A 25,367-nucleotide genomic window follows, 5' to 3' on the forward strand; every position below is an offset into this window, starting at 1 on the left:
GAGCATGTCTGTTACATGACAATAAAGTTTATTCAGGATTTTCAGTTATTGTGTTATTAATCAATGACACATTTTCATCTTGTCCCTTCAGATGTTGATGTTCCCCACCCTGATGAGAAGTCCATCATCACTTATGTATCATCCTTGTATGATGCCATGCCTCGGGTGGATGTACACAACAGCGTCAGAGCGAATGTGAGTCACCCATCCTTAAGGCACCCATCCTAAAGAATTAGAAAATGTTTGTCGATGAGCGTAACAAATATTTGCTCCAGTTTGGTTAGATTGGATAAGCATGATTCTGTTATTTAAATAAATAAATAAATAAATGAAAACTTTTTGGGTCTTCCAGCCCAACTAAAGTTCAAAGAGAAATTGGAGTCTCATGAAACCAGGATCAGGAAATGAACAACCTGTGGTCTTTACACTGCAGCAGCCAAAAGGGATAATGATACAAATTATCTGTCACCTTAAATAGGCATTAAAGCTGTAGTCACAAATCACGCACAATTCTAGGGCCATGTTTGAGCTTTTAAGTCCATTTGCATAAATTTGAAAGTGAGAACTGATCTCGACTCTTCTCTAGCCGACATCCTTACAGATGTGGGTAGGACTGATGGCAATATGCTTCTGTCTGTCGCCATTTTCTTCCTCCTCACACAAAACCTTGGTTGTTGCAAACATAATTGAGTTTAGTGTGGTGTGCGAGTGATTGAATACAAAGAAGAGCCCTCCTGTCTGTTGTCGTTAACCTCTCAGCCGTGTTTTCTGCTGTGTGGCTTGCAGGAGCTGGAGCTGCGCTGGCAGGAGTATTACGAGCTGGTGACTATTCTGCTCCAGTGGATCCGCCATCATGTCATGATCTTCGAAGAGAGGAAGTTCCCAGCCAGCTACGAGGAGATAGAGGTGAGCTATATCTATATATATATATATATATATATATTGTGTTATTAAAAAATACTAATGACATTTATATTAGCTGTGAAAAACATTTTCTGGTGATCATTGTTATTTCATGGAACACACTCGCGTAATGTTGGGCTGCGGGAGGTAGAATGAACTGTATTCACAGACATTGTTGTGCTGTGGGTGGGGCTGTGCTGATGCTGAGATAATGCAGCCAGAAGGCAGATAATGTTGGACCTAATCCTCAGGAGAATTACCTCTCTGCCACTCCCTACTAGTAATACAGAACAAAAGCAGCGTGCGTGTTTTTCTCAATTTTCTTTGATGTCAAATAATCAGCGGCCCAGCATCATCAAAGGTAGTGGTTTTGGGTTTGCATTTTAAAAACTAATAAAACTGAGTCCACTTCGTTTTTTTTCCCCCCATTGGGAATATATGGAAGTTATTTGACTCATTACAGGCTCAGCTTAATTTACACCAGTCTTGAGAATGGATAAATAAGGCTTTCAGAGCATATTACTTCATAGTTGGAGGGACTGAATTGCAGTGTCATGTGCTGCTTAAACATCACATTGTGGTTAAACCCCTCTTGAGCAACTAATACAACATTGAAAGCATAAAATAAACAAAAAGAAAATAAATAATTTCCATGTATAAATTATTTTCATCTGTTTTTTGGTTGTTTTGTTTTTTTGGGGTTTGTTTTTTTTTTCAGCTTCTGTGGCGCCAGTTCCTGAAGTTCAAAGAAACAGAGCTGCCAGTGAAAGAGTCCGACAAGAGCCGGTCCAAACACATCTACCAGTCCTTTGAGGCAAGCTAACCCAATTTTTTTCAGTTCATTTATTATTATTATTATCTTGCATTTATTCATAATCCTATGCCTTGTTCTTCCACAGAGCGCTGTACATGCTGGTCAGGTGAAGGTCCCTCCAGGCTACCATCCCATTGATGTGGAGAAAGAATGGGGTCGCCTCCATGTTGCCATCCTTGAGAGAGAGCGGCTGCTGAGAACAGAGTTTGAGAGGTTAGGACAGTCGTGGACTCTATATGTAATTAAGATATTATCAAAACTTCAAACTCTAAAGGGTGAAGTAGAAGTGAAACAGCACAGAAACAAAAGGTGAAACTAAATAAAATACAAACTCTAATAACTTGACTCAAAGAAGATTCATTACAGAATATTATTATAGGGAAAGTAATTTAAAGTGAGCCATGGAGGACACAGGATGGGCTGACCTAGGATTTGGAACAACCATAGGATGGAAATTAAAAATCAAAAGCCATATTATACATTTTATTTATAAGCACCATTATCTACCTATTAACTTTATACAGGCCATTCAATTGGATAACTCATAAGAGAGTCGAAAATATAAAAGTTTAGTTTTAACTTTGTATTCACTGCATGATTTTCCTGCTTTGGTAAAAAACTCACTAAGACCATCATGAGGAATTTGTTTTTATTTGATTTTTTTCCTGGTTGTTTGTCTGTCTCATAATTGGAGAGAGAAAGACATAATTATGTCTAAAAATGCGGGATGGGACAAAGTTAAATTTTCCTCATATTCAATTGAGTCAGGCCTGGAAAATGGGGTGGTTCATGTCACAAGATTTTCACAAGTCATCTAATAGACTTGTTTATGGCTCTGAGATGTGGAATGAGAAGACAGGACATTTGGTCAGAAAAATATTTTGTCTGTCTGAGCCTCTCTGGGGCAGCGGGTTTTCCAATACTGCTGGAACTTTATTCTCTGTGGAGTTGAGCTGTGGCATTTGTGACTGATCCTCACAGATTGGAATATTTGTTGAAACCCAGATGGTTATAAGTGCTTTGATGGACATGTTCTGAAACTGGTAGTAGCTGTTGCTGCTAATGTCTTAAAAATCAAAGATGTGGAAGAACCGACTGCTGCCTGTCACAGATTGTTATGAATTTGGTTTGTTTTATGTTATCCGATCTAGACTTGAAAGGCTTCAGAGGATTGTAAGCAAAGTCCAAATGCAGTCTGGGTCGTGTGATGAGCAACTCAGCCACCTGGAGACATTGCTGCAGACGGTGAGTCCTATTCAGTGCTAAAACCCGAAATGCTAAATAGGTGTATGAATTCATACAGTTCCAAGGGGATGATTTCAACTCATCCATGTGACATGTTCATTTCAAATTTATTTAAATTTAATAAGAATTATTTTTTGAAGAATCTTGAAAATAGTACATTTCTTTTAGGAATTCATGTTAAGGAGGTGCAGGCCTCTGAAATTTATGAACCAGTCATTTTGTGTTATTATAAACCTTCTTCCCGTCAGGTATATAAGAAAATCTTGAAAAAAACCATCATAGAAACCCATACTAATATCAAACCGCCTTCCTGCCTTTGCTCACATGTCAGCCAATGTTACTTTTTCATTTGAACAGAAGATTAAACTTTTTTTCTTGGCTTTTGTCCCTTCAGGACATCCGTCTGCTGAATGCAGGGAAACCAGCTCAGCACACAGCAGAAATCGAGAGGGAGCTGGACAGAGCAGACAACATGATTCGCCTGCTCTTCAATGACGTGCAGATACTGAAGGATGGGCGCCACCCTCAGGCTGAACAGATGTACCGCAAGTGGGTGCAATACACTTTACATTAAATTGCCTTTGAATACAGTACATTTTATGAAAAGCAGTTTATGGACACCCCTCAGCGACAATGAAGTAAGATGTGTTTTTGATGCGCGCAGGGTTTACCACCTCCATGAGCGCCTAGTGAACCTCCGTAGCGATTACAACCTTCGCCTGAAGACTGTTGTCACCACAAGCAAGATTAACCTGAAACAGGCTACTCAGCAGACCACCATGAAGATTCGGCCCGAGATGGACGATGTGACTTTGCGCTACATTGAAGACCTGCTGGCCTGGGTGGAGGAGAACCAGCGCCGCCTTGACGATGCTGAGTGGGGATCTGATCTGCCCTCAGTGGAGTCCCAGCTGGGCAGCCACAGAGGCCTGCACCAGACTGTGGAGGACTTCCGATCCAAGATTGAACGGGCCAGGGCTGATGAGGTAGTACACTAATCAGGTCTATTGAAATGATTACATATTGTCTGTACTTGTACTGCTGATTTTAAAAAATGTTTGTTGCATCTTTCCTGTCGCTCAGAGCCAGCTGTCTCCTGTTAGTAAGAACACATACAGAGAATATCTGGGCAAACTGGACCTTCAATATGGAAGACTACTGGTGAATATTTTCATATTCTCATTTTCCTGCCCTAATATTTAGATATTTGAACTCTGCACTGAATAGATTTTTTTTTTCTTTTTTACAAATGTTGACATTTAGACTTTTTATCCTCCTTCTTACAGAACTCCTCCAAGTCCCGCCTGAGGAACTTGGACTCACTTCATGCCTTTGTCAGTGCAGCCACCAAGGAACTGATGTGGTTAAACGACAAAGAAGAGGAGGAGGTCAGCTTTGATTGGAGTGACAGAAACACTAACATGACTGCTAAGAAAGACAACTACTCTGTGAGTTTTTATTTTTTTTGCCTCTGTTCCATTCCTATTTGTGAGATAAATTCGATAAATAAGTGAGATAAATTAAATGAATGCATACTTTTTCTGTCAAGATTACAAATAACTTTCCCATTTGGATTTGTCAGGGTCTCATGCGAGAGCTTGAGCTCAGGGAGAAGAAGATCAATGATATCCAGAGCATGGGAGACAAACTTGTCAAGGATGGGCATCCTGGCAAGAAGACTGTTGAGGTACTTATTCCAGTAATTCCTACTAAGTGAAAAGCCACACATGGTATTAAAACAAATAAACCAGTCATTAAGTAATCCTGTCTTTATGTCTTCCATGCCAGGCCTTCACAGCTGCCCTGCAGACTCAGTGGAGCTGGATCCTCCAGCTGTGCTGCTGCATTGAAGCTCATCTTAAAGAAAACACAGCCTACTACCAGGTATGGACCTGAAGAGAAGAATATGGAATTTCAGTGGGCCATGGGTATACATCCATTCACTCGCAGAGCTGTGAGCCATGTTTAATATCCCTCGTGTCATGTCCTTTCCTTATAGTTCTTTGCTGATGTGAAGGAGGCCCAGGACAAGATGAAGAAAATACAAGAGAACATGAAAAAGAAATACAGCTGTGATCGCTCTACAACCGCCACCCGCCTGGAGGATCTGCTGCAGGACGCTGTGGTTAGTGATGAATGCTACACAGTGGAGTAATGTTGATGTCAATCCAAATCCAACGCTGTCCTATTGCTCCTTTTTAACGTGTACCATTTCAATCTTATTTTTACTAGTATTGTTTTATTTTGCTCTAATCTTGTTTGAACACATTTTTCAACAGGAAGAGAAGGAACAGCTGAATGAATTCAAGACCATGGTGACCAGCCTGAACAAGAGGGCCAAGTCCATCATCCAGCTGAAGCCACGTAACCCCACCACCTCCATCAAGGGAAAATTGCCCATTCAGGCTGTCTGTGATTTCAAGCAGCAGGAGGTGAATACACCCACCGACCATGCCATAAAGATTTATACTCGTTTCCGTCCCCTGAAAGGTCACAGCTGTGATCCTTGGATTCTGTTTTAGATCACTGTCCATAAAGGAGATGAGTGCGCTCTCCTCAACAACTCCCAGCCCTTCAAGTGGAAGGTCCTGAACCACTCTGGACACGAGGCGGTGGTGCCCTCTGTCTGCTTCATGGTGCCTCCAGTCAACAAGGAAGCTGTGGACAGTGTCTCCAGGTGATGAGTCATCAATGAGTCATCAGTGTGACAGCTTTGTATATGAAAATAGTAACTCCATTTTAGGATATGCAGCTGTTTGAATACTAAGCCATTCATTACAAGCACCAGAATGTGACCAGTGCAGGTTTGCTAGTAGCTGATGAACCAGTCCGATCACAACATTTATTTTTTCTTTGCTGATGTATTCCAGTCTGGATGGAGGTTATCAGCAGATGGTGTCCATGTGGCAGATCCTCCATGTGGACATGAAGAGCCTGCTATCATGGCAGTACCTGATGAGAGACTTCACACAGATCAGATCCTGGAACATCACCATGGTAGGCACGAACATCATTAAACCCATTTGCAAGCTGACCTGTACAACAAAGTTACAGGACAATTACCACATAAGACCGTGAAGTGGAATTCCACTCAAAAACTCTTGCCCCCTTTCTCCAGCTAAAGACTATGAAGCCAGAGGAATACAGGCTGATAATGAGAAACCTGGAGCTCCACTATCAGGACTTCATGCGAGAAAGCCAGGACTCGCAGCTCTTTGGCCCCGATGACCGCATGAAGATTGAGGAGGACTACAGCAAGTCTACCCAGCATTTTGACCAGCTGCTTCGCTCCATGGAGAAAGGTAGACACACGTTTTCTCGACACCACTCATTAGCTTTTTATTATTCATGGATATAACAAGGGAATGCAAGAATAAGTGGATAGCAACTTTAAACTGTCAATTCACCTTTCAGGACTAATGGTTGTTAGGCTCAAAGGTGAGTGATGTAAAGCCAGTGAATCAAGCTAGTGCGTGTACTTGCTCTTGAGCCTTGGATTAAATGTTTAAATTTTAGTGTTTGAGAGTCCTGTGTGAAATGGCATGTTTGTGTGGTTCACTCAGTGCTGCTTTTTGCAGCTCTGCTCCAAGTAGAGCCCATACTTTTTGTGTCAGGGTACAGTTTGTCACGCTTTTTGTCATGCAACCACAAAATAATGCATAGTTGTGTGATTCCTTCAGTAGAAAATACTTGCTGCAGCTGTATACTGTATGCTTTGAATGTAGTGTAAATGCAGCTGAGTGTGTTTTGAGACACAACACATGAAGGGCTGCATGTACAGATATGCTAAGTTACTGCACTGGAACAGTGGACTGAGAATGCAATAATGTTTGCATAAACATTCATATCCTATTTACATATGCTGTCAAATTATACTGTCATACAAATGTTTGCATTCTCAGCCACTTCGTTCACTTTAAGTTCAAATGTATATTTTTTTCTGTTCTCACCCTTTCTTCTAAATAAAATACATATCCCATCTCACAGGTCAACAAAATGAGTCTCTGTGTAAGAACTACATCTCAGAGCTCAAGGACCTGCGTCTGCATATCGAGGACTGTGAGGCTCGGACCATTGCTCACATTCGCAAACCAATGGACAAGGAGCCTCTCAAACAATGTGTTCAGAAGACCACAGGGCAGAAGGTACAGTTGACTGTCATGAGTAAAAATAGAGATATAGCAAAAAAAAATTCATTTTGCAAAATAACCAAAGGACGCACGAGACCATCAAAAACAGCAGTGCTTCTGCAAGCCTGTGTTCTATATCGCATACGTTTTTGTTGGACTTGGATCTGCAGCTTTGTGTTTGTGTAAGCTTTCTGAGGATAAAGTAGAAATAAGCAGGAAAAAAAAAAACCTTTTGTCAAATGGGAAATGTATGACAGGGTGGATGGAAAGTGCAAAATACATTCAAATATTTCGGTAATAGGCTGCATCATATATGAATTATGGTGAATATCATGGCATATTTTACTGATTAAGTAAATTACATCACAATTCCAATTAAAGCATTAAAACATTAATAATGAGATGCAGAAGGCTCTCTGTTCCCGACAAATCCCTGCAAAAAGAGGAGGAAAGGAAACATGAGATAAACATGATTTAAAAATTGAGTTATTGTGGAAGGGGGGGGGTGAAATGTTTTAAATACCGGTCACATTGTACTAAGATCCATGTCATAGTTTGGAGAGAAAGGAAACAAGGGGGAATACAATGTCATGTGAAACGGCGCGGTGTGAGCTGAATGGAAAATGCATAAGACAGCTGCTGGAAGATGTTGAATTTTTATGTTGCAGAGATCGGAAGCCTGCTGCCTATCACCCTCTATTGAGGCATGTCTCCCTGCTGATCTGAGGCTGTTAAAATTTGAGCAGAGCCTCTGGCCAATCCAGAGAACACAGAGAACCACAAAATTTAATTTTAATAGTTTCTCCTGACACATCTGAAGCAATTTCATTTTGCAATCTAGCCCACACTCTAGCCTCTTGGAAAATGTTTTAAGTTGGTCTTTCTTTATTGTTAACTCCTGTCTTCTCCTATTGTACAGAAAGTCCAGGTGGAGCTTGAAGGCCTGAAGAAGGACCTTGAAAAGGTATCTGTGAAGGCAAATGAAGTCTTGGCCTCCCCTCAGCAGTCTGTCTCAGCTCCTGTGCTGCGCTCAGAGCTTGACATCACTGTGCAGAAGATGGACCATGCCCACATGCTCTCCACCTGTTATCTGGAGAAGTGAGTGCCCAGCCACTTATTCTAAAGAGCAAATCGTCTGCTTCCTAATGCCTCTCCATTGTACTCCATTATTCAAATTTTTTTTTTTCCTCGTCCCAGGCTGAAGACTGTGGAAATGGTAATCCGCAATACACAGGGCGCTGAAGGAGTTCTCAAGCAGTATGAGGACTGCCTGCGTGAGGTCCACACTGTCCCTAAAGACAACAAGGAAGTAGATGCTTACAGAACAAAGCTGAAGGTATGAATTCTGTAGAAGAGGAATTTATCAAGTGACTGTACTTGAATTATACAAAAGTAGACACTGCAGCTACAGTGCCCTTGGGTTGTGGGTAGTATTGCATGATTAATCTGACCATTGTTGCTCGTTGGTGATGAGCTCTTCATTTTGCTTGAAACTTGCAGAAAATGCGGGCTGAGGCTGAGGGCGAACAGCCGGTGTTTGATTCCCTGGAGGAAGAGTTGAAAAAAGCCTCCACAGTGAGCGACAAAATGTCCCGTGTGCACAGCGAGCGAGATGCTGAGCTGGACCACTACCGCCAGCTCCTGTCTAGCCTCCAGGACCGCTGGAAGGCCGTGTTCACCCAGATCGACCTTCGTCAGAGGGAGCTAGAGCTGCTTGGCCGCCAGCTGGGCTACTATCGCGAGAGCTACGATTGGCTGATCTCCTGGATTGGTGACGCCAAGCAAAGACAGGAGAAGATCCAGGCTGTGCCCATTACTGACAGCAAAACTCTGAAAGAGCAGCTTGCCCAGGAGAAGGTATATTCTGTTTGAGAATTCACTTGTTTTCACATGAAACAATGGAGACCAACTCTTATTTGAACCTTTTTACAAAACAGAAACTGCTGGAGGAGATCGAGAAGAACAAAGACAAAGTTGATGAGTGTCAGACATATGCTAAAGCATACATTGACACTATCAAGGTGAGCATTAACCTTTGTGAATATTGTAATTTAGGACATTTATTTCAAAAATGAATGATGAATACAAATGTTTGGAAATCATTATTCCATCAATCAGGACTATGAACTCCAGCTGGTTGCCTACAAAGCTCAGGTGGAGCCCCTTGCTTCTCCCTTGAAGAAAACCAAACTTGATTCTGCTTCCGACAACATCATTCAGGAGGTATGTCTCTTCAAAGCCGTAACAGCTCCAGTTTCTAGAAATGACTGAATGTTTATACAAAGGCCAACAGCATTGCCAACAAGTGAAAGCCATACTGCATGTATTAAAGAGGTAATCGCACATTTCTAAGTGCAGCTGGTTTCTCCTGTTATCAGTATGTAACGCTGAGGACCCGCTACAGCGAGCTGATGACTCTGACCAGTCAGTACATCAAGTTCATCACCGACACGCAGCGCCGCCTGGAGGATGAGGAGGTGCGTGACAACTGGCTGAGGATTCCAAACAAACTTAAGCCTAACATTTATCTAACCAACCAAATAATCAACCAACCAACAGAGTGTACCCGCCGATCACTACAATGCATGCATGCACGCACGCACCTTATTCTGTGTGTTATGCACACATGCGCGCGCGCGCACACACACACACACACACACACCCACACCCACATACCATTACGTTAATGTACAGGTAGCAAATGAATCCTTTGCACTGGCTATGCTCGAAAAAATTGGCATGCTGTAGCTGATGTATTAGCCAGAGGTGCTTATATCGGTTGCCAGTACTGATCATATGAGGCCTTAAGATTTGTAAAACAGTTAAAAAAAATAAAATAAAGAAATAGTAAGGTTTCAACATGACATGCATACAGTATCAAAAGTAGATCACTGAGTTGGAAGACTTTCAGATTTTGAAGTCTAAAATAGAACTCGATGTATGTTAAGTAGAATACAGTAAATGCATTAACTACCCCACTTCCATCCATGGTTTGTAATGTGCCATTGTAGATTCAGAACACGGGGTTCTTTCTTTCACTTCTGCTCATTTCCCTTTACTTTCCTGGTCTACTGGCCACTTTATTTTCTGTGGTTAAGATCAAAGTCAGGACTCCACATTCAGCCTAGTTATCATGGTGTTCAGCTCTTCCCCTTTTTTTCTAAATTAACACAAGTTATATTCTAACCATGATGTTTTGTTTGTTTCTTTGCTTCTCTTAACTGCTTGCCAGTGCTTTGCCATGATGAAGTCTTAACTTGTTTGCGCATTAAAGAGGTAAATTATTCAGTGTTTCAGGTATCCTCTGTCTAGTATAAACTCCATTCTCTCCCTCTCATCCAAACATCTGTGCCACTCTCAAACTGCATTTTGGCTTTCTGTGGCATATTCTCTGCTTTCACTTCAGCTTTTTAATGAAATTACTGCAATTATCCAGACTGTCACCAAGTCATTAATGTCCTTACTTCGTCAGCCTATTTATCTTTATTTACATTTCTCCCTAAACTTGTTAATAAGCTGGTTTGTTAACCTGCTCTTATTGGCTTCCCTTTCCATTCCATCTCATTCCAAATAGTGATTTAAAGAACCCCCATTGCATGGGATGAAATAAAAACCTCTGACAGGTGTGAGTAATACTCATGTACATAACGTGAAGTATTTAGTTTTAATTTTAAAAGGATGAACAATCTATATATACATAAAAAGGCAGAAAACTACTTTTATACGACACAGTTCAAGATGAATACACAATACAGAGCTGCCTAATGAGCACATTCACAAACAGTGAATAATCACTACTCACATTTTGAAACAGTCAAAATGTGAGTAGTGATTATAAAATGAATGCATATGGGAGGAATATTGCTGCTGGCATTGAAATAAATAAGAAATATTATTTTCAATAATGCAGTTTTAGAAAGTACGCACTTCAGCTACAGTTGCATGCCATATGATTTTCTTGCTGTGTTGTGAAGTGATGTTTTGTTTCCATACATTAATCAAGACTTCCACATCATCCATTTTTTCCTGAATTGTCATGTCATGAATTGTTTGATTGCATCGTGAATTTAACATTACTTTTGTGCATCTAATTTGCATCTAGAGAATGATCTTTAAGCAAATTTTTAACATTAACCTTGCCAGGTAACACAGTACATTAAATTGCTCTTATTCAAGTGTGTTCAGGCTGTGATTACTGAAGTAATTACAGTTTCAATCCACACTGTTTTGAGCCTATTAATGTAAAGTGTTGCCTTTAACCTGTCATGCTTGATTATAATCCTTTCTTTACCATTTGCTTCCACTAATGCAGAAAGCTGCAGAGAAACTCAAAGCAGAAGAGCAGAAAAAAATGGCCGAGATGCAGGCTGAGTTAGACAAACAGAAGCAGTTAGCTGAAGCTCATGCAAAGGCCATTGCCAAAGCTGAGAAAGAAGCGCAAGAGCTGAAGCTCAGAATGCAGGAAGAAGTAAGCAAGCGAGAAAACGCTGCTGTAGATGCAGAAAAACAAAAGCACAATATCCAGCTGGAATTGCATGAGCTCAAGAACATCTCAGAACAGCAAATTAAGGACAAAAGCATGCAAGTGGATGAAGCTCTTCACAGCAGGGCCAAGATTGAAGAAGAAATCCGCCTCATAAGGATCCAGCTTGAGACAACAGTAAAGCAAAAATCCACAGCAGAATCTGAGCTAAAGCAACTCCGTGATAGAGCAGCTGAGGCTGAGAAACTCAGAAAGACTGCTCAAGAGGAAGCCGAAAAGCTCCGCAAACAAGTCAATGAAGAGACTCAGAAAAAACGCATGGCAGAGGAAGAACTCAAACGCAAATCTGAGGCAGAGAAAGAAGCTGCTAAGCAAAAGCAAAAAGCACTGGAAGACCTTGAAAACCTCAGGATGCAGGCAGAGGAAGCTGAAAGGCAAGTAAAGCAAGCTGAGGTCGAAAAGGAAAAACAAATCAAGGTTGCTCACGAAGCAGCCCAGAAGAGCGCTGCTGCCGAGCTCCAGAGCAAACACATTTCCTTTGTGGAAAAGACCTCAAAGTTAGAGGAATCACTCAAACAAGAGCATGGTACTGTCCTTCAGCTGCAACAAGAGGCTGCACACCTCAAGAAACAACAGGAAGATGCAGAAAAAGCCAGGGAAGAGGCAGAAAAAGAGCTTGAGAAATGGAGGCAGAAAGCTAATGAAGCCCTCCGTCTAAGGCTTCAGGCTGAGGAAGAAGCTCATAAAAAGAGTCTTGCTCAGGAAGATGCTGAGAAACAGAAGGAGGAGGCTGAGCGTGAAGCTAAAAAGAGAGCCAAAGCTGAAGATTCAGCCCTGAAGCAGAAAGAAATGGCAGAGAAAGAACTTGAGAGGCAGAGAAAGGTGGCTGAGAGCACAGCTCAGCAGAAACTAACTGCAGAACAAGAACTGATCCGACTTAGGGCAGACTTTGACAACGCAGAACAGCAGAGATCCCTCCTTGAAGATGAACTTTACCGCCTCAAGAATGAAATTGTTGCAGCTGAACAACAAAGGAAAATGCTGGAGGACGAGCTGGTCAAAGTGAGGAGTGAAATGGATATACTCATTCAGCTGAAGTCGAAGGCAGAAAAAGAGACCATGTCCAACACAGAGAAGAGTAAGCAACTTCTCGAAGCAGAAGCCTCAAAGATGAAGGACCTGGCTGAGGAGGCAAGCAAGCTTAGAGCCATTGCAGAGGAGGCCAAGCATCAGAGACAAGTTGCAGAAGAGGAGGCAGCTCGTCAGAGATCGGAGGCTGAGAGGATCCTCAAAGAGAAGCTGGCTGCAATCAGCGAGGCCACTCGCCTAAAAACAGAGGCTGAAATCGCCCTCAAAGAGAAGGAGGCAGAAAACGAGAGACTCAGACGACAAGCTGAGGATGAGGCATACCAGAGGAAAGCTCTTGAAGACCAGGCCAATCAACACAAGCAAGAAATCGAGGAAAAGATAATCCTCCTCAAGAAATCATCAGAGGCTGAAATGGACAGACAAAAGGCGATAGTGGATGACACGCTCAAACAGAGGCGGATTGTCGAAGAGGAAATCCGAATTCTTAAACTCAACTTTGAGAAGGCTTCGTCTGGAAAACTCGACCTGGAGCTGGAACTGAACAAACTGAAAAACATTGCAGAGGAAACTCAACAGAGCAAGCTCAGAGCAGAGGAGGAGGCTGAGAAACTGAGGAAGATTGCCCTTGAGGAGGAGCAGAGGAGGAGGGAAGCAGAGGAGAAAGTAAAGAAGATTGCAGCTGCGGAGGAAGAGGCCGCCAGACAACGCAAAGCAGCCCAGGAAGAGCTTGACCGTCTGAAAAAGAAAGCAGAGGAGGCCAAAAAACAGAAGGACGAGGCTGATGAAGAGGCAGAAAAACAGATTGTTGCAGCCCAAGAAGCAGCCATTAAATGCAGTGCAGCTGAGCAGCAAGTCCAGAGTGTCCTTGCTCAACAGAAAGAAGACAGCATCATGCAGAAGAAGCTTAAGGAAGAATATGAGAAAGCCAAGAAGCTTGCCAAAGAAGCAGAAGCTGCTAAAGAGAAGGCAGAAAGAGAGGCAGCTCTGCTCCGTCAACAAGCTGAGGAAGCTGAACGGCAGAGAGCATCCGCTGAGCAAGAAGCTGCCAACCAAGCCAAAGCTCAGGAGGATGCTGAGAGGCTGAGGAAAGAGGCTGAATTTGAAGCTGCTAAACGAGCACAGGCAGAAGCTTCAGCACTCAAGCAGAAGCAACTAGCTGATGCTGAAATGTCAAAGCACAAGAAATTGGCAGAGCAGACATTAAAGCAAAAGTTCCAAGTGGAGCAAGAGCTCACAAAGGTCAAACTTCAGCTGGATGAAACGGATAAACAGAAATCTGTCCTGGATGATGAGCTGCAGCGCTTGAAGGACGAGGTCGATGACGCTGTCAAACAAAGAGCCCAGGTGGAGGAAGAGCTGTTCAAAGTTAAGGTTCAGATGGAGGAACTACTAAAACTGAAAATCCGAATTGAGGAGGAAAATCAGCGCCTCATCAAGAAGGACAAAGATAACACTCAAAAATTTCTTGCTGAAGAGGCTGAAAATATGAAAAAGCTTGCCGAGGATGCTGCTAGACTGAGTGTCGAAGCCCAAGAGGCTGCACGCCTGAGACAGATTGCAGAGGACGACCTCAATCAGCAGCGAGCTCTTGCAGAGAAAATGCTCAAAGAGAAAATGCAGGCCATACAAGAGGCATCTAGGCTCAAAGCCGAGGCAGAGATGCTCCAAAGGCAGAAGGACTTGGCACAGGAACAGGCACAGAAGCTGCTAGAGGATAAACAACTCATGCAACAGCGTCTGGATGAAGAGACAGAGGAGTACCAGAAATCACTTGAAGCAGAGAGGAAAAGGCAACTGGAGATCATAGCTGAGGCTGAAAAACTCAAGCTTCAGGTTTCTCATCTCAGTGAAGCCCAGGCCAAAGCCGAAGAGGAAGCTAAGAAATTCAAGAAACAAGCTGATAAAATTGCTGCTCGTCTCCATGAGACTGAAATAGCTACCAAAGAAAAATTGACAGTAGTGGAGAAACTGGAAGTTGAGAGACTAAATACCAGCAAAGAGGCAGATGATTTACGCAAAGCTATCGCAGACCTAGAGAAGGAGAAGTCTAGACTGAAAAAGGAGGCTGAAGAACTTCAGAATAAATCTAAAGAGGTATTGTGTCAAAGAAAATGGCATAACAGAGCAGCTATGTCATTGTTAATTCTCTCTGAAATAACACACTTGTTTCTTCAATTTCCTCTATCCCCTCTCCAGTTATACTAACCATGACCATATCTTTGATTGTAAATCTGAATTTCATTTTGATTTTGATCCAGTGCACTGTGCTGATGCAGATCACATCCCGAATGTCCCCTCATACCCCTGAATGCTTCCTCAATTTAAAACATGCTTTATTATTCTTTCAACTTTAAGTTGCAAATACGTGAATACCATGTCATTTGAGATTTTATTGACAAGCTTAAAATGGTGACAAATCTAGTAGTAGCAGCAAAACATATTATTTAATATATAATATATATTTGTCACACCACCTAATATTATTACCGCAGTCACAATTCTGCCATCAACATGAACATGCTAAAATATTTGTCAGTTGCAATTTGTACTCAGCCTGGCCACTCTCCCTTTGCCACCACTGTAACGTAGACTAGTATACATTGAATAGCAAAAAACAAACGACCTCCCATGGATTTTCCCTTGTGCCTAAGTGGCTGAGGACTGAAATGCTAAAATATACAATAATATAAACAACACTAATATATTCATACATTTGGAAAGCATTTGAGAGTTCCTTTGAAGTTCCTCTCAAGTGTGAAGGCATTAACAAATTAAATTTAGGTTTGGTGCATCAGTTGTAACACCTTTGAATTAAGCACACTTATAACAATTTACTTGCTTCCACTAGTGACCATCCAATTGCTATGTAACACAGTTTCATTAAAAAACAAAAAAATTCTATAAAAAAAATGTAAGTTTCTGTAAAACAACATCATGATAACAATGGGTGATAGCATATATATATATATATATATATATATATATATATATATTTAATAGATATATAGATATATATATCTATATATATATAGAGTCAAATTTTCTAGTGCTCTTAAGTAGTATATCTTGATGCCCATGTCAAGCAGTCACAGGATATGTAAGTGATTTATACATTAACAGCCGCTGCGCAGTGTTCACTTTCTTGGGTCTTGTGTCTCAGTTTCCAGTCATGTGACATTGACCAGCTAAATATCTCTATTTTAGCACAAATATGTGTTGAACTTTTACATTAGTAAACATATGGAAGTGATGCAACCAACCATATTTTGTAGGTCGATATTTCTAAAAAGGAATCAATTCCAAATGAGGAACACGTGCATATCAAAGTAATAGGAAAGGTCTACCCACCCCTACATCATGGCAAACAGAATGGAGCATAGTGGATAACTGAGTATAGTTCATTTCATGGTAACCACAATCAGCTATTATCATTTTCTTGTCGCTTTAGTAGGAATGGGAAATGGGAATAGGAAAATAAATAGTAATGCATTATTATGGATTCACTTTACTTAAATGTATAGACTATATCTACTTGCACTGTATGTTACAAGTACCACTACACGGTCATTTAAATTTGACTTTCACAATCGATGTTTAGCTGTTTTGTCTAGAAGTTCAAACATATGCTTCATTAAATAAGCGTGACACACACAATAATTATCAATTCCAGTAGGTTAGACTAGCTACATTTACATAAAAAATTCCATCACAAATGCCATTAATTGAATTGTCTGTCTTGTAATTATTAGTTATTATTATTAGATTTATTTTTGCCAATTATATTTATATACTATATAGCATGGTTGTTCTGAGTTTAGTAATGTAGATGTAAAAGGGTTTTATCAAAACTAGAAAATAATTCCAGAAATAAATTGCATTCATTTTGCTTAAAGTATAATAATAATAATTTATTCAGCTTTACATGCTGAATATCATCAATTGCATAATACATACAGAGTGCATTGTACACCTTATATTCATTACAAACAAATGGCAGAAAATGCAATATCTATAATTCCATAAAAAAAATAAACATTTGTAAAGCATATGTGCCTCAGTCAAAAACTTGTACTCACTTTTTTTTTTTTTTATTTTACCAGATTGCTGATGCACAACAGAAACAAATAGAACATGAGAAGACAATGCTCCAGCAGACATTCCAGACAGAAAAGGAAATGCTCCTGAAGAAAGAAAAACTAATTGAAGATGAGAAAAAGAGGCTGGAGAACCAGTTTGAAGAAGAGGTCAAAAAGGCCAAGGCTCTCAAAGATGAACAAGAACGCCAGAGGAAGCAGATGGAGGAGGACAAGAAGAAACTCCAGGCTACCATGGATGCAGCCCTAAATAAGCAAAAAGAGGCTGAAGAAGAGATGCTCAATAAGCAAAAAGAAATGCAGGAACTAGAAAAGAAGAGACTGGAGCAGGAAAGAATTCTTGCAGAAGAGAACCAGAAATTGCGTGAGAAGCTGCAGCAGCTTGAGGAACAAAGTATCAAAGTTACAGAGAAAGAGATCATCCATGTTACAGCCGTTGAGACAAGTAAAGTTCACAATGGCCAGAATACTGGTGATGCTGTAGACAGTATGGAGAAGAAACCAGATCCCTTGTCATTCGACGGCATCCGAGACAAAGTACCTGCGAGTAGACTTCACGACATTGGTCTTTTATCCAAGAAGGACTTTGACAAGCTGAAGAATGGCAAAACAACTGTACAAGACCTTGGTGAAACGGACAAACTAAAAAGAATTCTTAAAGGAAAGAACTGCATTGCTGGTGTTTTGACACCAACAAATCAAAAAATGTCAATCTATCAAGCATCAAAAGAGAAGAAAGTCACTCCAGGTACAGCCATGATACTTCTTGAAGCCCAGGCAGCCACAGGTTACATCTTAGACCCTCTTAAGAACCAGAAACTTTCCGTTAATGAAGCTGTCAAGGAAGGTTTGATTGGTCCTGAACTGCACAACAAAATGCTTTCAGCTGAGAGGGCTGTTGTTGGCTACAAAGATCCATACACTGGTAATAAGATCTCTGTCTTTGAAGCTATGAAGAAGGGACTCATGGAGCATGATCATGCCATCAGAGTTCTTGAGGCTCAGCTTGCAACTGGTGGCATCATTGACCCTATCAATAGTCACCGTGTACCAAATGAAATAGCCTACAAACAAGGACAATATGACGCAGAAATGAATAAGATCCTGGAGAACCCTTCAGATGACACAAAGGGATACTTTGACCCCAGCACTCAGGAACCATTGACATATTCTGAGCTCATGACGAGATGCACCACTGACCCTGACACAGGTCTGCTACTCCTGCCCATTACAGAGAAAGCTGCTCACTGCTCAAGTATATACACAGAAGAAGAGACTAAGGATGTGTTCAGCAAAACTACTGTGTCTGTGCCATTTGGAAGATTCAAGGGAAAGACCGTCACAATTTGGGAAATAATCAATTCTGAATACTTCACTGAAGACCAAAAGAAGGACCTTCTCCGTCAGTACAAGACAGGCAAAATTACAATTGAGAAAATCATTAAGATTGTGATTACTGTGGCAGAGGATAAAGAGAAAAAGAACGAAATTACCTTTGATGGTCTGAGAGCTCCTGTTCCGGCCAGTGAACTCCTGGAATCCAAAATCATTGATAAAGACCTGTACAACAAATTACACAAGGGCAATAAGACGGTCAAAGAGGTGTCTGAAATGGAGCCTGTCCATAAAGCTCTGAAGGGTACAAACTGCATTGCAGGTGTGGTTATTGACTCATCCAAGGAGACAATGTCCTTCTATCAAGCTATGAAGAAGGATATGATGAGGCCAGGACCTGCCCAGATTATGCTCGAAGCCCAAGCAGGAACTGGCTATGTAGTTGACCCTGTTAATAATCAGAAGTACACTGTCGATGAAGCTGTGAAAGCAGGTGTTGTTGGTCCTGAGCTGCATGAGAAGCTCCTGTCTGCAGAGAGAGCTGTTACAGGTTACAGAGATCCATACACTGGAAAGACTGTATCTCTGTTCCAGGCAATGAACAAAGATCTCATACCTAAAGAACAGGGAATTAGACTGCTTGACGCCCAAATGACCACCGGTGGCATCATTGATCCCGTAAAGAGCCATCGCATTCCTCATGATGTGGCCTGCAAGAGAAGTTACTTTGATGACAGAACAAAAGAGCTCCTTTGCAATCCCACTGATGAAACCAAATGTTTCTTTGATCCCAACACAAAAGAAAATGTCACATATTCACAGCTCTTCAAGAGATGTGTCCCTGACAAGAAAACTGGCCTCCAGCTTCTTCCTCTGTCTGATGAAGCAATCAACGCAAAGGAGGAGCCAACATACACTGAAGCCCAGACAAAGGAGGCCATGACTCAGGCAACAGTGGAGCTTGACTCTGGGCCATTTAAGGGCAGGAAGATGACCATCTGGGAAATCATCCATTCTGAATATCTCACTGAGGAACAAAGGCTTGACCTGCTCAGACAGTTTAGGTCAGGAAAGATTACAATTGAGAAGATCATTAAGATTGTTATCACTATTGTAGACGAGAAAGAGACCAAGAAACAAGAACAGTCCAGCTTTAAGGGACTCAGAGCTCCTGTTCCAGCAGGGTCTCTGTATGAATCCAAAATCATTGACAAACCAACCTACGAGCTCCTCCAACAAGGCAAAACAACACCAAAACAAGTCAGTCAGAATCCCAATGTCAACAAATACCTTCGGGGATCTGAAAGCATTGCTGGCATCTACCTGGAGCCAACAAAAGAGAAAGTTAGCATATACCAGGCCATGAAGAAAAAGCTCCTCAGACACGAAACAGGCCTTTCACTTCTTGAGGCCCAGGCTGCTACAGGGTTTATTGTAGATCCAGTGACGAACCAGTGCCTATCAGTAAATGAAGCCGTGAAGTCAGGTGTTGTTGGTCCAGAGCTACATGAAAAGCTCCTCTCTGCAGAAAAGGCTGTCACTGGGTATAAAGATCCATTCACAGGTGACAAAATCTCCCTCTTCAAGGCAATGCAAAAAGATCTCATACTGAAAGAACATGCCATGCCACTGTTAGAAGCACAGATGGTCAGCGGAGGAATCATCGATCCTGTAAACAGTCATCGTGTCCCAATTGATGTCGCATATCAGAAGGATATTTTCAGCAAAGACATTGCTAAGACCCTATCTGAACCCTCTGATGAAAACAAGGCTTTCTCAGACCCAGAGACTGACGAGAATGCAACCTACAGACAGCTTAAAGACAAATGTCAAAGAGATCCAGAGACAGGTCTGTACATCCTCCCACTCTCCAAACCTCAGTCTCCAACTGTGGTGGAGAAGACATACCTCTACACAGAGGAACAAACACAGAGCGACCTGACCAGCACCCAGATTGACATTCCAATTGAGGGTATTGCTGATAAACCAATGAATCTCTGGGATGTCATGAACTCAAACTTGCTTCCAGAAGGAGAGAGGCAGAAGCTCATGGATGAATATCGCTCTGGCAAAATCACTAAAGAGAGGATGATTATCATTATTATTGAGATCATGGAGCAAAGAGAGATCATTAGAAATGAGAATCCACTCTCGTACATGACAATAAGGAGAAGGATAACTATTGAGGAACTCTACAATGCCCGAATTATTGACTTGGAGACGTACAACCTCCTTAAACAGGGCAAGAGGAATATCCATGACATAATGGAGATGACCAGTGTCAAGCAGTACCTCTATGGCACAGGCTGTGTTGCTGGGGTCACAACTAACTCAAGCTCAAAGATTAGCATATACCAAGCAATGAAGAGAGGCTTTATTAAACCAGAATTGGCCCTCAGCCTGCTAGAAGCACAAGCTGCTACAGGATTCATTGTTGATCCAGCAAAGAATGAGACACTCACAGTTGATGAAGCTGTTCGTAAGGGTGTGGTCGGCCCTGAGATCCATGACAAACTTCTGTCAGCTGAAAGAGCAGTCACGGGATACAAAGATCCATACAGTGGGAAAATCATCTCTCTCTATCAGGCCATGAAAAAGGATCTGGTGCCAGAAGATTATGCTCTGAAAATGCTAGAGGCACAAACAGCCACTGGTGGTATTATCGATCCTGAATTCCAGTTCCACCTGCCGGCAGATGTTGCCATACAAAGAGGTTACATAAACAAGGAAACAAATGAGAGGCTGAATAATGTTAAAGGGTTCGTTGACCCCGTCTCTGATGAGGAAATATCATATGCACAGCTGCTTAAGAGGTGCAAGTTAGATGGCGGATTGCGCCTCCTCTCCCTGGGAGACAAGAGACTGACATTCAAGGGTCTGAGGAAACAGATCACAATGGAGGAGATGATCAGGTCACAAATCATTGACCAGCAGACTGTCACTCAACTGAATGAAGGTCTCATTTCAGTTGAAGAAGTGAGCAACAGGCTATCAAGGTACCTTGAGGGCACAAGCTGTATTGCTGGTGTGTTTTTGGAGTCCACAAAGGAACGTCTATCAATTTATCAAGCCATGAAGAAGAACATGATAAGGCCAGGCACTGCATTTGAGCTTCTTGAGGCACAGGCAGCCACTGGCTATGTCATTGATCCAATCAAAAATCTCAAGCTGACTGTCAATGAAGCAGTGAAAATGGGAATTGTTGGTCCAGAATTCAAAGACAAGCTTCTCTCTGCTGAGCGTGCAGTGACTGGATATAGAGATCCTTATTCAGGCAAGACCATCTCCCTGTTTCAGGCCATGAAAAAGGGGCTCATCCTAAAAGATCATGGTATCCGTCTCCTGGAAGCCCAGATTGCCACTGGTGGAATCATTGACCCAGAGGAAAGTCACCGTTTGCCAGTTGAGGTGGCCTATAGCCGTGGTTTCTTTGATGAGGAAATGAATGAGATCCTGACAGATCCATCTGATGACACCAAAGGTTTCTTTGATCCCAACACTGAGGAAAACCTGACCTACCTCCAGCTCATGGAGAGGTGCATCAATGATCCTGACACTGGCCTGATGCTCTTACTGCTGAAACAAAAGAGTCGTGAAAGGAAGACATCCTCCAAATCCTCGGTCCGTAAACGCAGAGTTGTCATTGTAGACCCGGAGACGGGCAAAGAAATGACTGTGTACGAGGCCTACAGGAAGGGACTCATTGACCATCAAACCTACTTGGAGCTTTCTGAGCAAGAGTGTGAATGGGAGGAGATCACAATGACTTCCTCTGATGGTACTGCCAAATCCATTATCATTGACAGGCGGTCAGGGCGACAGTATGATGTTGATGATGCTCTTTCACGCAACCTCATTGACCAAAATTCGCTTGATACATACCGATCTGGAAACCTGTCCATCACAGAATTTGCTGACATGCTCTCTGGAAACATGGGGGGCTTCCGTTCCCGATCATCTTCCTTTGGTTCCACCACTGGTTCCACCTACTCTTCTCCTATGAGCCCCATACCCTCAATTAAACCCCCTGCAGTCATATGGAATGACCCAGCAGAGGAGACAGGCCCGATAGCTGGAATATTGGACATTGACACACTGGAGAAAGTTTCTATCACTGAGGCAATGCACAGAAACCTGGTAGACAGTATCACAGGCCAGAGGCTGCTGGAAGCCCAGGCATGCACAGGAGGAATAATTGACCCCTCATCTGGCGAGAGGCTGTCTGTCACTGATGCTACTGAAAAAGGCCTTGTGGATAAAGTCATGGTGGATCGCCTTAACTTGGCTCAGAAAGCATTTAATGGCTTTGAAGACCCAAGAACTAAAGTAAAGATGTCTGCGTCCCAGGCTCTGAAGAAGGGCTGGCTATACTATGAGGCTGGCCAGCGTTTCCTTGAGGTCCAATATCTGACTGGAGGACTTATTGAGCCTGATGTTGAGGGCAGAGTGTCCATTGATGAATCCATCAGAAAGGGCACAATTGATGCCCGCACTGCCCAGAAACTGAGAGATGTCAGTGCATATTCTAAATACCTAACATGTCCAAAAACCAAACTGAAAATCTCCTTCAAAGATGCCATGGACAGGAGTATGGTTGAGGAAGGGTCTGGCTTAAGGCTTTTGGAGGCCTCCTCACAGTCCAGCAAAGGCCTCTACAGTCCCTACAATGCCAGTGGCTCTGGATCTGCCTATGGTTCCCGCACTGGTTCAAGGACCGGATCCCGTTCAGGCTCCAGGAGAGGCAGCTTCGATGCAGGCTCTGGCTTCACCATGAACTTCTCATCCTCCTCATTCTCATCCTCTTCAACTGGCTACAGCCGCAGATTCTGATCTGCTAGTTGTCTTTTTAAGAGCTTTTACTAAAAATCAACAATACTAATGCACTTTAGAGTTGCATTTCTCACAGGAAAAAAAAATAGTTACAATAGCAAAGAAAATATAATTTATTTATTCTGCCCTGCATGTGGCCACTATTGGCTATTGATTTTTTTTCATGTATAACAGATATCTAAACATGTGCCTCATGTATGGAGAGTTAAGAACGCATTACTAGAGATTTAAAAGACACATTTTTTTAGTGCTGATTTAAATGCCAGTTTTTATTTTTCTGAGCAAAGCATGAAATTTCAGCCATTTTTTTATGTGACTTTATAGTTTTCTTTCACAAGTTAAAAAATTGTATAATTGTGCTTTCCGAAACTAATACACGATGTATGTATGTCAAACAGAAATATTTTTCCAGTTTTCCTTGTTTCCTTTTGAATTGAAAATAATTTTTTATCTTTTCCAACAGTACTAAGAGATAGTGAGATACTGTATGTCAACATAGTTTTTAAAAGATTCTAAAATACATAGATGCCTTCAAATTTCTGATTATTTGTATAGAGTATGTTGATTTTGTTTTTTGGTTTGTTTCTTTGTGGGGTTTTTTTTTCCTATATTTTTACATTAAATGTTGCATGGGTATCTAAATAATATGCCGAATGCAATGCCCTCTGTGGCACACTAAAAAACAGACCATTTAATACAACACTGAAAAGAGCTGCCAGAAGTTAAATTATGGAAACAGCTCAAAAATTAATTTCACTTCTGCTATTACTTTGTACTCATTCATATCCAGTGGACTTTTGCATTTTTTGTGTTCATTATTTCATTGTTGTACGCACTACATATACACAAGTTTTGGATTCACATCCATCATCAATCAAGTGCTCCTGATAAATCCCAAGATGATGTCAGATTTGGTCCCGCTCCTTCTATACAGACCCGCCTCCTGTTATTTTGGTTCTTGTAAGTTGATTTTTTTTTTTTTTTTAAGAATCATTATTATTATTATTTCTTTATGTTCTGTTTTGTTTATTTGATTTTCAGAAACTACACTGACATTTCTTTCCACCACTTTTCCTTTTCTCACACACACACCACCGCCATGATTAAATTCAAAAATCCTAATCACTGCAAATTGAATGTTGCTTATCCTCTTCTTTTCGACAGCTGCCCAAGTGCCCTAGGATCCAACATTCAAGCACAGATATTCGGTTGGCTGGAGCGTATGATGATCCCCTCAACTTGGATGGGTTCGTGAGTCCATATCATCCTCATGTAGCAATACAGGTACAGACTTTTAGATAACTTTAACGCCAATTCTCATTTCATTTGCTTTAGATGAAGCTTCATCTTTCCGCCTTTTTTCCTCATTGTTATGTTCATTTTGGATTTTAATTCATAGCTATTTTTTGTTTCTAGATCTCCCATTGAATATACCCATTATTTCCATTGCACATCACATTTGAAGAAAGCTGAGGCTGAGTCAACCTGAAACCATCTTGGGATACCTCTCTAGGAGCACTCTTCATTTATGACCCCTTTTCATATATTTATTACTTGAATCCTAACAGTGATATTTATGTTGTCATATCTAATTTTTAAGATAACAGTCCCATAGCATTGACACATCTGTGTGTATTTTTTCTCATTTAAATAGTGATTAACTGTCGTGCTACAACAGCACATATTGATTTCGCTAGTCTTAAGTCCACTGAATATTTTTTGTAATATCTATGACAGTGAATTCAGTTCAACCAAAGCACTAACGAGAAATATTTGGAGAATTTGAATATTTGATAAAACACCACATTGCATGAATGTATGTATTATATCAAGTTGACATTTAGCCACAGATTTTTTTTGCAAACTGATAAACAGCTTGAAACTTTATTTTACTTAGTTATTTTTCCATATCAAATATTTCTTTTTGTGCATCTCTGGCATATTTACGTTTGTAAAATCTTATTTTGTTTTCATCTTGTTTCTGATATATTATGAATTTGCGTTGCATGTTTTACTAACTTGGTTTACTAACCAAAGGATATTTGGGAAAAAATGTTGATGTAAAATAAAGACAACTGCAGATGTAACTTTGCTGATTTTAATAGAAAAACATTAAATCACAAACTAACTGGTGGTTTTGCTTATGGGACAGATTTTGCTCTGAATTATATAATGAGTGGATAAAACTGTATGTCCTGAACATAACACAATGTTGTAAATAAATAAGCATTGAAGAGGCCTTTTTGTCATCCATGATTCAACACCCATGCATCTAAGGATGTTTTGAGTTGTTGGGTTTTTTTTTTTTGTGCTACTGACCACACAAGAAATATGAAATGTCCTGTTTCTCAAATAGTATATATTAAGTCTGGTATGCATTGCGTATGCCGTAGCGGAAAGTAATAATTTCCTATGTTAACCATATTTAACAATTCACAGGTGGA

At 41.2% G+C, this 25,367-nt stretch overlaps 1 protein-coding gene across 8 annotated transcripts in view; it reads left to right on the forward strand.

Moving 5' to 3' along the window:
* Positions 1 to 25,162, forward strand: part of LOC115044515 (plectin-like) — a 99,280-nt gene extending 74,118 nt beyond the window's left edge. For 7 of the 8 annotated variants that reach the window (XM_029503579.1, XM_029503580.1, XM_029503575.1 and 4 more), the window contains exons 8-34: positions 92 to 195; positions 787 to 906; positions 1,622 to 1,717; positions 1,803 to 1,930; positions 2,869 to 2,962; positions 3,357 to 3,511; positions 3,627 to 3,948; positions 4,046 to 4,123; positions 4,249 to 4,410; positions 4,545 to 4,649; positions 4,751 to 4,846; positions 4,962 to 5,087; positions 5,242 to 5,394; positions 5,485 to 5,639; positions 5,833 to 5,959; positions 6,081 to 6,264; positions 6,950 to 7,107; positions 8,012 to 8,190; positions 8,290 to 8,428; positions 8,593 to 8,949; positions 9,030 to 9,113; positions 9,211 to 9,315; positions 9,471 to 9,569; positions 11,405 to 14,758; positions 16,765 to 23,883; positions 24,088 to 24,207; positions 24,340 to 25,162. In XM_029503579.1, the coding sequence (XP_029359439.1) occupies positions 92 to 195; positions 787 to 906; positions 1,622 to 1,717; positions 1,803 to 1,930; positions 2,869 to 2,962; positions 3,357 to 3,511; positions 3,627 to 3,948; positions 4,046 to 4,123; positions 4,249 to 4,410; positions 4,545 to 4,649; positions 4,751 to 4,846; positions 4,962 to 5,087; positions 5,242 to 5,394; positions 5,485 to 5,639; positions 5,833 to 5,959; positions 6,081 to 6,264; positions 6,950 to 7,107; positions 8,012 to 8,190; positions 8,290 to 8,428; positions 8,593 to 8,949; positions 9,030 to 9,113; positions 9,211 to 9,315; positions 9,471 to 9,569; positions 11,405 to 14,758; positions 16,765 to 22,923 (12,839 nt within the window). In that variant the 3' untranslated portion in view covers positions 22,924 to 23,883; positions 24,088 to 24,207; positions 24,340 to 25,162. The remainder of the gene's footprint in view (positions 1 to 91; positions 196 to 786; positions 907 to 1,621; positions 1,718 to 1,802; positions 1,931 to 2,868; positions 2,963 to 3,356; positions 3,512 to 3,626; positions 3,949 to 4,045; positions 4,124 to 4,248; positions 4,411 to 4,544; positions 4,650 to 4,750; positions 4,847 to 4,961; positions 5,088 to 5,241; positions 5,395 to 5,484; positions 5,640 to 5,832; positions 5,960 to 6,080; positions 6,265 to 6,949; positions 7,108 to 8,011; positions 8,191 to 8,289; positions 8,429 to 8,592; positions 8,950 to 9,029; positions 9,114 to 9,210; positions 9,316 to 9,470; positions 9,570 to 11,404; positions 14,759 to 16,764; positions 23,884 to 24,087; positions 24,208 to 24,339) is intronic. The other variant, XM_029503582.1, reaches the window with a different exon arrangement.
* The last annotated feature ends 205 nt before the right edge of the window (positions 25,163 to 25,367 follow it).

Source organism: Echeneis naucrates, chromosome 6, assembly GCF_900963305.1.
Source record: "Echeneis naucrates chromosome 6, fEcheNa1.1, whole genome shotgun sequence".
Classification (NCBI taxonomy): Eukaryota; Metazoa; Chordata; class Actinopteri; order Carangiformes; family Echeneidae; genus Echeneis; species Echeneis naucrates.